The sequence below is a fragment of the Sinocyclocheilus grahami genome, unplaced genomic scaffold (assembly GCF_001515645.1).
Source record: "Sinocyclocheilus grahami isolate Dianchi unplaced genomic scaffold, SAMN03320097.WGS_v1.1 scaffold41.1, whole genome shotgun sequence".
In the NCBI taxonomy this organism is placed as follows: Eukaryota; Metazoa; Chordata; class Actinopteri; order Cypriniformes; family Cyprinidae; genus Sinocyclocheilus; species Sinocyclocheilus grahami.
In genome coordinates this window covers 1,459,990-1,473,643 of record NW_015505220.1, presented here as the reverse complement: position 1 = coordinate 1,473,643, position 13,654 = coordinate 1,459,990, and the positions used below count along the sequence as shown (strand labels likewise).

Sequence of the window (13,654 nt, the reverse complement as noted above, 5' to 3'; positions counted from 1 at the left end):
GTTCTTTAAGATTTCTAGTCTCTTTCATTGAACAAGAAACGCTGTGAGAGTGTGACTATGTCAGATATATAATAGACTATAAAAGACTATAATATTTCTGTTTTGTGTTCCAGCATTCACGGCTGAGCAGTATCAGCAGCATCAAGAACAGCTGGCCCTCATGCAGAAACAGCAGCTGGAGCAGATACAACAACAGGCCATTGACACAGGCTCAAGTCAGGTGTGTAACGGAGACACACAAGTATCACTCGTGGCTGGAAGTCTGATGGCTTGTGTAACATTCTCCTGCTGTGTCCTCAGTCTCTTGTGTCCAAGACGCTGGACTCAGTCAGTGCCCAGTTTGCCGCCTCTGCACTCATGACCTCTGACCAGCTTTTGACCCTAAAGATCAAAGAAGACGGCGTAGGAGGTGGAGTCAACGGAGTCGTCCAAGCTTCAGGTTTGTGTTCTGGACAAGCTAAATCTTTTGAATTTGCTCATCCTATAATTATATTGTTTTCAAACTAATTATTGTTTGCTTTACAGGAGTTTACAAGGGATTGAGCATCTCTGCCACATCCTCTGCTTCGATCCTCACTAGCCAACCAACATTGACCGCTGCCCCACCCACCTTCCTGTCCTCCACTAGCAACTCTAACACAAGCTTTGCCCACACTGTCCACAACCCTATAGGTAATCATGCTAACAACACAGCCAACTCCACCTCTCAGGTCCTGATCGGCAACAACCTACGACTCAGCGTCACCACGCCCTCTATCGCTAGTCTCAATGCCCGTCACCTTCCCAGAAGTCTCAGCAACGTGCCACCCGCTGCCTTGAAACTCGCCACCGCCAACAACTGTCAGCTCCCCAAAGTCAACACTGGGTAAAGAATTGCATGCGTTCATGCGTTTTCTTTTTTGGGGGAGGTGGGAATGTTTTGTTTAAAGTTAGTAACAATCCAGTAGGGCTGGGTGATTTGGCAAAAAAATAAAATCTCGTTTTTGTGTTTTTTGTTTGTTTGTGTTTTTGTTTTTCAGAACGCATGTTGCATGTTTTTCTTATTCGCATCTTTGTCAGCAAAAAAAGTGCCTTCTGTGTGAATGGCACCTAGCGATATGAATGTGTCACACGCGAGCGGTTAATCATGTGCGCTGACATGCGCTTGGATCGTTCTTTTCTCTTTACTGTTATCACCGGCATATTGTCAGAGTGTCTAATTCTAACGTTTGGTAATATTTCTTTTCAAAATCGCGATTCTTCGATTTCTAAAAAATTAAATCGTGGCAAAACATTAAATTCAAAGTAATCGATAAAATCTGAAAAATTGCCCAGCTCTACATCCAGCATCTATTATTTTAATTTTCGTTTGTTTGTTTGCAAATATTTGTTTTTATAACACTAATAATCCAGCGTTTGTTTGGAAATATTTTTATAAATAAAATAAATATAAATCTAGTATTTAAAATTTTGTTTGCAAATATTTTCAATATTTAGCCAACAGTGACAATCAGCTGTCGTTTTTTTTTTAATTATTGCATATATTTAGTTTGCAAATATTTTTTTTTTTATAACAGTAACAGTCCAGCATCATTATATTTGTTTGCAAATATTGGTTATAACAATACATCATGTTTACAAATATTTTACTATATTTAACAGTGACAATCACATTTTCATATTTTAACTATTTAGTAAGCAGTTTTAATCCAGCATTGTTTTTGTAAATATTTTCATTAAATAAAATTTTAACAGTCCAGTGTTTTTGTAAGTTTTACTATATTTAGCAAACAATAAGCAGTGACAATCGAGCACTGTTTTTTTAATTGTTTTTTCGCAAATATTTCATTTCTAAATAATTGTATTATAACTAACAATCCAGCATTTTTTGCAGTGTTTTTAAACTACATTTAGCAGCAGTAACATTAAGTAACCATATTTAGTAACAGTAAATTAATTAATATTTGGCAACTAGTAGCAGTATAGTTTGTCCTTTTGTTTGTTTGTTGTTTTTTTTGTTTTGCAAATATTTAGTTTGCAAATATTTGTTACAACAATAACTATCCAGGTCTTAAAGACTTCAAGCATGAAAAATGACTTCAGACTCCACATCAGTCTCAAATTTAAAGGCACAATATGTAATTTTCGCCGCTGGAGGGCGCGTATTCAAAATAAACAAAGAAGCATAGGCATAGTTTGATGACGCCGTGACTGAGTGTGGAATCATGGGAGTTGTATGGCGTTATTTTAATGACAAATGTTGAGTGCTTTATTGTAGCGCGAAAGCATATTAATATTTTGCACAAGCGCGAATCTCTCCGCTTGCACGCAAGAAATACACGCGGATTTCTTTTGCTCTCGCACAAAACCGGAGGCGCGCGCTCGGGTACACGCTGATCTCGCCCAGAGAGTGTGCGCGCACTTAAAACATCTCTCCTCTCACTCAAACTGTCCTGTGCACTCACAAATCTCTCTTTGCTCATGCGCAGATATTCTTTTCACACCTGAATTAAAAGTCAATAGAAAACTGTTTTTTTCACTAAAGGCCTTTCTTTGTTTTTTATTTGTGTATTTTTGTTTTAACATAAACTGGTTATTGCACTTTGTTTCACTACTTTATATCTTTTATGTTTGTATTTGTCTTTTCTTTTCTGTGAATGCGCACATGCATCTCTCTGTAAAATACTTTGTAAACACTTTTAAAAGGCGCTATATAAATAGAGCTTTAAACAATCAGACCTCCACAACTGACCGATGAAAATACTATGTGAAATCTAATTGGCTGAGCGGGAACTGAACCTGGAATTATTTTGACAATCAAAGATGAATCTTGAATTTATTTCCAGTTTAATAATATTTAGCAATGTTAATGAAATGTGGCCTTTATTAGAAATGGCTAGGAATTGGGTGCTTGGATGATTTGTACATAGCCTATAAATAACCTCTGTCCAACTGGTTGGTCTCTGAGCAATTTATCTAAAAACAACATATTATAGCCTATGGCTCTGAAGACTTCATATAAAAGATCAATGTTATGTCATATGTCAGATACCGCAACTAAATTTAAAATCATTGCAATAAATTCTCAGTTGGTATGATGGCAATAGTAACAATTTCTATCAAATCAACATCAAATGCAAAAATAGACTTAAATGATGCAAGATATAACACAATAAATGTTCTGATAGTATCACTGTTTGGACATTTATTGGGAGTTTTTTTTTTATTTTTTTTTATCCAGTGTTTGTTTTCAGTTCATGAAAAACCTATAGCTACACATTCAATGGCACTCAAACCGTGAATATACAGTTATATGACAGTTACATGTAATTACATTGTCTGCAAATGCATTAAACCCATAGAATATAATGTAGTAATGTTATGACAAATATGGGAAATTCATTATAGTGTTAAATTGGGTCTCCACATCTTAAGTATAGGGAATAGTGTATCTGACCCTTATCTAAATCTGTTCTTAATCAGAAGAGATATTTATTTATTTCAATCCAAGTGCACAATAGGCTATATGACCACATGAACTTTAAGAATCATATAGGCCTACTTTTTTGTTTGTGTTTAGATAAATCGCTCGGAGGGGTTTGACCAAACTGTTAAACTAGGTTAGGCCCATTTACAAATAATCCAAGCACCCGATTCATTTCTAATATTTGATTATTATGACGTAGTAGTATTAAATGATAAAGAAATTACAGATCCATCTTTGAAATCTGATAAGTTGATAACATTTGACAACGTTTAATTCAGGTGCGAAAATTATTAATATCTAGCGCATGAGCACAGAGAGATTTGCGAGTGCACAGGACAGTTTGAGTGAGAGGAGAGACACGTTTTAAGTGCGCGCGTCCGGTTTTGTGCGAGAGCAAAGGAAATCCGCGTGCGAGTGTAGAGATTCACGCTCGCGAATTATATTAATGTGTGAAGCAATCCGACGGGACTCGGGCAGAAATCATGTTCATGGATGAGCTAATGTATTAAAGATTTATTAACGTCGTAGTATGAAGCAGGGTGAGGCGGAAAGCCGTCGAAGCGAAACAAGGCCGCTGAAAGAGCGTGACACAATTGGTGGCTGACTAAATACTTTTTTTCCCCACTGTAAGTACACAAGTCAGCAAAATGTATAACACTGTTCTAGTGGTTTTTGGATATTTTAATAAAAAATTGTGCCTTTAAGTCTTTAAATTTGAATAGCTATTAATGAAAAATAATGCAAGAAAATGTCTGTGGTTGCTTCACTGCTCTCATCATTGCATGCACGTGAATGCGCAATGTTGGAAACGAGTTGCGCAAGTACACAAGTCACTTTTTATCGGATTGTTTATCAGGTTATTGATCCGTTACATGTTTGTTTACAGGGAGAATCACGAGCAGGAAAAGCAGTCCCTCAACAGTATAGCAGAGAACACAGTGGCCATGGAGGTGACGTAGTGACCGCTGCCTGGGTGTCATTCTTTTTTTCCGTCCAGTCCAGTCTTCTGGTGCTGTGCACCAATTGGGTTCGGGGGTTTCCACAGCGACTGTCTGAACGTGACAGAAAATTTCATCTCTTGTTTATCTTTATTTTTGCCCCTTTGTCATTTTTTTAAAATATATTTTGTTTAAGAAAAGTGATGTGTAAATTATGAATATGGCTAATATTTGATGTACAGAAACTACATATTTGTAAAAGCCCACCACCATCATCACCCTTGTATATACGTTATTGAATAGAGAACTGTTGAGTTGATGTTTTGCACTTGGGGAATCAAAAAGAGTAAAAAGTGAATGAGGGGGAGGGAGTGTGTGAATAGTCATGTGCATGGTGAGGAAACCTGCTGTTCTACCTATTTATTGTGCTGTGTTTACAATGATTTGGTTTTTTTTTTGTGTTCGTTATTTGCTTTTATTTCGTAAACCGTGTCCCTCAGTTGTTTCCTGTGGTGTTGTAAGTGTTTAGGTAGCTGCCGATTCCTAAATTCCCCCCTCTGTTTTCAAGTTCGACTGAATCGTATTGAACATTGATGGTATCATGCAGTTTTTTTTATTTTATTTTTTTCTTGTCTTCTGGGAGGAATGGGACGTGTCGGGGTTCGATGCCCTTTAGGTTCAGGGGTTAATGGGAGGGCAAATTTAAGGAAGTGGTTATAGGAATCTTCCATTTTTATCATCCCAAAAAATAACAGACAAACAAGGGATGAAGTCTTCACTTTGGGAGCTTCCAATGCTTCCGGTCAACTAAGCACTATTGTTTCGGGGTTTTTTTTAGTTGATAATATTGCTGCTTTTTGTATAAATTCAGTTCCTTTTTCATACGATGGAAACTCTTTGGTTTGTCCCCGTTTTTATATTAGTTATTTTTGTATCTTGTTTTGCATTATTATCGTTCTGTTTGTTGTTGTTGTTGTTTTTTCAGTTCTTGTGGTTAAGCGTCTTTTGCGCTTTGTTAACGGAAGACTTCATTCTTTGTTGCTAAACGTCATGCGCAGTGGCCGATAAATCCGAGTCATCGTTCCGATTTAACCAAGTGGATGCCAAACGAACGTCATCTCCTTGGCGTTCTCTAAACGTATTAATCCAGCAGACTCTGTACTACTTCAAGGCCTGAAAAAAAAACACAAGTTAAAGATTGTGCCTTCCTTTGGGAATGTCCTGCTCAGTCTCTTCCGTGAAGAGGATGCTCCGGCTCAAGACCGCGGTCCTGCGGTACACACTTGTCCGGAGCTCGGATCTCCGATGCCCAGTCCACTGGCTGAACTGAATCATCCTCCTCCAAGGGTTTTCTAGTCTGATTTGGATGGAGGCAAAAAAATGAAAAAATATTGAATAAGGGGAAAAAAAATATGTGACCGTTCAAACATGAATCAGACAATAAAGACCTGGTAATTATATGTGAACTAATGAGTTGAGTTTTTATTGTGTGAACAAGTAACTGAATTTCTGAGAATTTATTAGAAATTGATACTTTTATTTAGCAGGGATGTATTAAACTGATCAAAAGTGTCAAAGACATTTATAATGCTATTTTCACTTCACAGAAATGCCATTTATCAAAGAAATATAAAATGTAAAAAATAAATGAATAAAATGCATATTAGAATGATTTCTGAAGGATCGTGACCCTGAAGACTGGAGTAAATTAAAATGCTGAAAATTCAGCTTTGCATCAGAACTCGAATTACATTTTAAAACAAATATTTCACAATATTACTTTTTTTTACTGTATTTTTTATCTAATGCAGCCTGGGTGAGCACAAGAGCCTTCTCAAATCCTGATTAATCCAAACTATTTATCAATTATATCCAGGTAGTCCTATATTCATTTCAGTCTTCATCTAATTTGGTGTTAAGAAATTCTCTAAAGATTTATAAAGTTCTCGCTAAACCTGGCAGATTTCTTGAAAATCTTGGTGTTTAATATTTCTGAGTAATAGGATGTCACTCATGTCATGTAGATATTAGGCCTGTCAATTGTTTCCAGATGTTTTTTCTTTTGACTTAATACTCAAAATGATTTTCCAAAGGAAATGACGCTGTAACAGAAGCCCTGTTTGACAAGTGTGACAGCTTCTAATATTGAGCACCATGAATGTTAATGACTCGAAAACAAAAAGCAAGACCTGCATGACCGCTTTAAAGGAATATTCTGGATTAAATACAACCTGAGCTCTAGCATTGGCATGCGTCTTTAGTGACAAATTCGTATAAATAAATAAAACAAACTTTACAAGGAATTGAGTGTGCTATGAAGTCTATATAATATGCCTGGTTTTAATAATTTAAAATAATTTAAACTGTGCATTCACAAAAATTGCTACCAATGGCCAAAGATATCAGGGAAAATAGTTTGTTTTGCAGCAATTGTATGGAATAACATCATGATGATTGAAATGATTAAATCTGTAATGTTCTCATACGGTTGCATGACCTCAGACTGATGGTTCCAGTGTTTGCGCATTTAAATATCTCGGAAATTCCCAGTTTACACAGCCTCACAACACACATGCCACAAGACCGGATCACGGTGCAAGGATGTGTGCTTGGCAAACTGTGAAACATTAGAATTGACAAAGTTGTTCATGCATTAATTTTCCTCCATGGCAACATGCTTGAAAGCAATTACATTTTCAGTTTCCCTTTGCTTCTGACAATCTTTGGTGGCAGGTGAAGTCAAAATGAAATAAAAAATGTACACTATATAGAGGCCAACTTCCCCTTTCATTTTTTTTTTCCATATCAACTCCTAATTACGGTAATAAAATCCAGTCTCATTCTACAGTTTCTCATTGAACATCCTATTTATGTCAGAAATGGGTTTGTGAATTACATTTTATGTTCTATTTGAAATGATCACTGTATGTGGCCTTGGAGCAAGAGAAACTGAGGATAGTCCTCTTATTGAAAGTCCGGAATGTGTATGAAAGCAGTAGGAGATTGATTTTCATCTTGTGAAGAAAACATAATATGGCACACACTGCAATCTGTCAGATCCTGTTGCTGCATTTTCTGTGTTCTGTTTTCTATCTCTTACTCTGTTTTGCCGTGTATATAATTTTTTTCTTCTTCAGAGATCGAGCAGGCTGAATTTCAATATGAATGCCAAATCATCTCTGCGTGCCAGAATGCCAAATATTGTTTTTATCGACCTCAGTTGAGAATACTGAACTTGCCTGTTACCATAGTAACATTTAAAAATCGTTTGAGTGTTTTAGGTTGAGTTTCTTCAATGCTGCAGATTTAGACTTTATTTTTCATTGCTCAGATGTGGTTGATCGGTGAGTTTGATTTTCAGGATGAAGGAGAGAGCAAAACTTAGCCTAAGACTTACAGTCTTAAGCTATATGAAGGTCTATGGCAAGCCGTTTTAGCTTAAAATATTCCAAGCATTACTCGTCGTAATTGCATTGTTACTAGTAAGAATTAAATTAGAGAGCTCTACAATTCAATTCTTACTAATAAAAATTTAATTACAGAGCTGTCTAATTAAATTCTTACTAGTAAGAAATCTAGTTACAGAACTCTACAATTGTATTCTTACTAGTAAAAACTTGTATTCATTAGATGAAAAACCGATTTGCGGCAACACCCATTTGCCTTTCCAAATCCCGCCTGTGGTGATACACTTCAGAATAAAAGCCCCATAAGCATGAATTGATAGCATTTTCATTGTGTCAGAATGACTATAAGAATGAGATGACCGTTTGGAAAGGTTTTGTTTTCATATTTAATCACTTCATTAATTCACACCTTTATATTATTATTAATATTATTATTTCTTTATTTCAGACCCTTAGGTCCATATCACAAAAATGAAATAAAGAGTAGCCTATAATCTTGAAAATACTTTACCAGACAAAACATCACCTCGTTTTGGTGTTTATTATGCACTGTAGCATGCATGCAGAATTTGAGCTAGTACATATATAGGCTAATTAATAGGTTAATTGTCACTCTTGACAAAATGTATTTTAAAATTTCTTTCTTTTTCTTTCTTTCTTTCTTTCTCTCTCTCTTTTTGGTCAGACATTAGGGGGGGAAAATTCAATTGCAACATTATTTTGGGGTATTTTTTCGATAAGCTTAATTAGGCGATATTTTGCTGAGTGTGTTTTTGTGCTGGAACCGTGGCTGGTTTTGGCCAATAGGTGGCAGCACGAGTCTGTCTTACTGAGTGATTCATTTCAAAACACAGATTCATGCAAGTACGAAACATGTCTCTCGTAGACGCGCAACAGTTCTTTTCCGGCTTATTTTGGAACTATTTGTGTTGGTGAAACAAAAACAGACAATAGTGTGTCCAAAATGTAACATGTATTAATTTCTTGGTTGTTGAACTGTATAACATCACATTCACGATCATGCTTGTGCGCTAATATTCGGAAAATGGCACTCTTGCTTGTGTGACATTACTTAAATATATCAGATGTTATAAATATAAAAAACAAATACTCATACAGGGATATTTTTGCCCTCATAACTATAGTGGCATTCTAACTGCATTCTAATAGGCTTCATCATGCAGTAAATGCTTCTGTTAACAGTACAGGACCCAGACTCAGCATTATTGTGTGAGTGGATAATGCGAATAAAGCCCTTGCAAAGCGTAACAAAACAGATATTTTACAACCAATAATTAAATATGCATATTGCTGAGAATACATTTATATGCATGTAGTGTGAATTCACCTTTAAAAATAACTTACAGTAGCTACACAGACTACCTATATTTCTTCTCTGTAAAGCGTAATCATTTTATAATGATTTTAATCAATATATAATAATACTTAATAGATCATTAGAGCCTCGGTCAGCGCTGCTATTCATCATTAAAAGCTGCTTGACTGAACAAGCTGCTTGAGTCCCCATTTTCTTTTTTTAAGATTTATTTTTGGCATTTTTGCCTTTATTCCGATAGGACAGTATAAGTGAATTGGGGGGAGGGGGTGCGGGATCACGAGCGGGACTCAAACTCAGGATACCCGTAGCGCAACAGTGTTATCGACGGACTGCCCACAAGGCTATCGGGACAGACAGTCACCCGTTTTATGAATATGCATGAGGCACAATTATCATAATGAGGTTGTGCTGAAAAGAGAGCTCTACAACGCAATTCTTATTAGTAACAATTAATTAGAGAGCTCTATAATTAAATTCTTACTAGTAAGGATTACAATTAGAGAGCTCTCAAATTCAATTGTTACTAGTAACAATTGAATTCGAGAGCTCTTTAATTCAATTAGAGAGCTCTCTAATTAAATTGTTACTTGTAAGAACTAAATTAGAGAGCTCTCTAATTCAATTACAGAGCTCTGCAATTAAGCATATCTTTCATTTGTTTTTTACTAGTAAAATTTCAATTGTAGAGCTCTGTAATTAAAAATGTATGGAAGTCAATAGACACATATGACTAGTAAAAATTCATTTGTAAAGCTCTCTAATCATAATTGTTACTAGTAAGAACCGAATTAGAGAGCTCTCTAACTGGCATTGTTACTAGTAAGAATTTAATTGTAGAGCTCTCTAATTGAATTGTTACTAGTAAAAATGCAATTACGATGAGTAACACTGGGATTATTTTAAACTAAAACGGCTTGCCATACAGGTCTGCATATGCATATTGCTGATGATGGACAACTGGACATGTTGTCCTCCATCCTGAGATGAGGTTGCTCGCTCAACTAAGTTATCTGAAATATCCCTGCAAGTAAGATACGGTCATTCATAACATGAAACTATTCTGTCTGTGGTCTCAGCACAGCTCAGTAAGTAATGTAACTACATCACGCTGTATACATTTTTGCCAATTCTGTTCATATCTTTTTTAAACTCTGTGAGATTTTCATTACTTAAAGGTGCTGTATGTAAGTTTTTGACTCTACTAAAGCATAAAAATACCATAATATGTTTGCAGATATTTAAGGAACATGCTAAGTTAACATACTTGTTTGTCTGAAAAACAATGCTACAGTCAGTTATTCTCCTTTGAAAATATGTGTTCCGGGCCGGAATGTCGGTCTCTGTTTTGGATTGTGAAACCCGCCCACTGCCAGTTTACCCAATTGTATTTCTTCACCCCGAGTTGCCAGTTGGCGGAAAACACAGCTTATTTAATTTCATTCATCGTCAAGTGCGCTCGTTCCTGTTGGTGTCGTCAATCTGGCAACCTGCGTGTGCCTCAAGTCTGAGGAGGAGGGGCCGGGTGAAAAAACCTTTCTCCAATATTTAGAATTTTGACTGCAATACCTAGTTCAACCACTCGCTGTCAATCCTACATACAGCACCTTTAAGTAGCCTATTGAATTATGTGTGCAGCACAAAACAGTGGTTGTCAGGTTTCTTCGTGTTTCTGCTGCTTTAAAATTCTTGAGCTCTTTAAAGCAGGATGGATTCTGATTGGCTGTCAGTGTTTTTATCGTTATCCCCAGGAAAAAAGAAAAACGTTCTAAAAGTTATTCCAACGAAATCGTTCCTCTGTGTGCTTATCGTTACGGTTGTGGTGTAAGTTTCACTGTTTTCATAGAATTTGAACGATTATTAGAACTTTATACTACGGGGCTGTTGAATGCTTGACTCTGATTGGCTGACGAGCGTTCTAAGGTGTGCAATCATTTTAAGAGAAACGCACGGCTGAAGTAGTTCCAGGCAGGTCTTGACCGCATTACAGTTCCGTATCACTTCGCCAAATGATTTGATTTTGGGGTATTTCAAACGTACTTGCAGCCTACAACAGAAAAGGCCTCAAAGACAGTGACCAAGCAAATAAATATAGCAGATAATTGGATACAAATGACTCAGCTTCGCGTTGTGGCCGCATCGCCACCTTGGGTGTGCATTATTCTCTAATAATTCAATGGCCCGTCCTTAGTTATTGTTCTTGGTGTGAATATGGGCCTTTACTAATCCCATTATAGTACAGGAGAAGCAACTACATAATAAAATGCTGCTAACATTGGTCGTTAGCAGATTTAGAGTGAGAGCTCGTCCTGATTTGATAGAGATAGTTGAAGGTGAATATTCCGGAGGACTCCGGTGTCTTCTGGCACTTCATTCTGGAGAGCGGAGTAAGTGCTGGAAATGCTTATTGACTGTTTGTGTGCGATGGACTCTGTCCAAGTCTTTCAACGTGCGCTTTGATCCAAGGAGGAAAGCGTGATGAGCCAACAAGAGGCTCGGATCAAAGATGGTGAATATGGGCCTTTACTAATCCCATTATAGTACAGGAGAAGCAACTACATAATAAAATGCTGCTAACATTGGTCGTTAGCAGATTTAGAGTGAGAGCTCGTCCTGATTTGATAGAGATAGTTGAAGGTGAATATTCCGGAGGACTCCGGTGTCTTCTGGCACTTCATTCTGGAGAGCGGAGTAAGTGCTGGAAATGCTTATTGACTGTTTGTGTGCGATGGACTCTGTCCAAGTCTCTCAACGTGCGCTTTGATCCAAGGAGGAAAGCGTGATGAGCCAACAAGAGGCTCGGATCAAAGATGCAAAGTGGTGTGTGTGTGTGTGTGTGTGTGTGTGTGTGGAGCTTCAAGGAGAAACAGAGGTCTGGTTGAACAGAACAAGAGGTTTTTAATAAGTATTTCCTTCTGAATAGAGAGATGTTGTGTTTGTTGTCGTTTGGATTCTAAGAAATCCTTAAGATCATACATTTTGACTATAATGCTAGTTCCTGGAACCAGTGATGTGACAATGGCTTGACTGGAGCTGTTCTATATTTTATATACAACATATACACTACCACTTAAAACTCTGGGGTTGTTACTTTATTTTTAACTTATGAATTTATTTTTTTAATGTTTTTTTTTGTTGAAAGAAAACAGTGATATTGTGAAACACTATTATAATTAAATGCTTTGTAATTTAATGCATTTTAAAAGGTATTTAATAAAATTTTTTCTGTAATGGCAAAGCTGAATTTTCAGCATCGTTACTCCAGTCTTCAGTGTTACACGATCCTTTGGAAATCATTCTAATATGCTGATTTGCTGCTCAAGAAATTCGAAAGAACTGCATTTATTTGAAATTGAAATATTTTGTAACATGAATATTTTACTGTCATCTTCAGTTAAATGCATCCTTGATGAAGGAAATTATTTGCTTAAAAAAAACTTACTCTGAATTTTTGAATTGTAGCGTAGTATATATATATATATATACATACCTGTACATACACAATAAGATATAGTTAGTTAAGTCATACATTTTTTGTTTTTTTGTGTTAAATTTAGCCAAATACGTTTGCTAAAAATGAGTCTTATCATCATTTATGAATACACTAGCTCTTTGAAATGTTCTGCCACAACTGTTTTGCTAGAAAACGGCATATCAAGCCATCTTATCGTGTTTCTAAGTAGTTTGGAATACCTTATTTTTATTTCTTTAAAAAAATGATAGAAGCAGTTTGGTTTTAAAGTATTAATATTTGAAAAACTTTTGTCCACGAAATCAAGGTCAGTGAATGTGCAGGAAGCCGTTTTGCTGCCAGGTAACTGGTGAACTCTAAAAACAGGAAAGGATATCACAGAAAACCCATGAAGACTCCCTGATGCACATCAAGGTCAGTGAGTCTGTAAAATTTCAAATAATTTGATGTTTTTATCTCATGGCAATGTTATTTCAAGTTATAATTATATAACGTGGCCATATTCATTATTCAAAAATTCATGGTATTTGTAAAATGCGTTTGAAATACTTCAGAAAAATATCTTTGAAAAGCTTTTTGAAAGTGAGGACTGAGATCTGTGCACTCGTATGTGTTCAAGGATACTGTTAATGCTTTTACATCACTTGACATTGGAGGAGTCACCGAATCAAAGCTTAGTTAAATGTGGCATGAGATTTTCAAAACCGTACGAAACCCACATGAATTCATTTGCTTGTCATTGATTCTTTTATTTGTCATTGACTCTTTGAAGAACGTGTGGGAAATTAACATATGTATTTACAGCTACTTCTAAACTCTTAAAAATAAAAGTTCTTTATTGCCTTTTTTGAAGGTTCCGTGAAGAGCCTTTAACATCCATGGAAACTTTCCATTGGACAAAAGGTTCTTTATCGTTTTTTCAGAAATTAAATTATTAAAAAAATGGTTCTGTTAAGAACAGTTCAATGTAAGGTTCTTTATGGAACCCAAAATGGTTCTTTAATGGCATCGCTGCAAAAAACCCAGTGATACTTA

The 13,654-nt window shown here is 36.1% G+C and overlaps 1 protein-coding gene across 4 annotated transcripts in view; it reads left to right on the top strand.

Annotated features, from left to right (window-relative positions):
- Window positions 1-13,396, top strand: part of LOC107582192 (enhancer of polycomb homolog 1-like) — a 56,814-nt gene extending 43,418 nt beyond the window's left edge. For 3 of the 4 annotated variants that reach the window (XM_016267938.1, XM_016267939.1, XM_016267937.1), the window contains exons 11-14: window positions 114-220; window positions 301-439; window positions 526-865; window positions 4,353-5,800. In XM_016267938.1, the coding sequence (XP_016123424.1) occupies window positions 114-220; window positions 301-439; window positions 526-865; window positions 4,353-4,425 (659 nt within the window). In that variant the 3' untranslated portion in view covers window positions 4,426-5,800. Of the gene's footprint in view, window positions 1-113; window positions 221-300; window positions 440-525; window positions 866-4,352; window positions 5,801-13,391 lie in introns of those variants that run through there. The other variant, XR_001608919.1, reaches the window with a different exon arrangement.
- The last annotated feature ends 258 nt before the right edge of the window (window positions 13,397-13,654 follow it).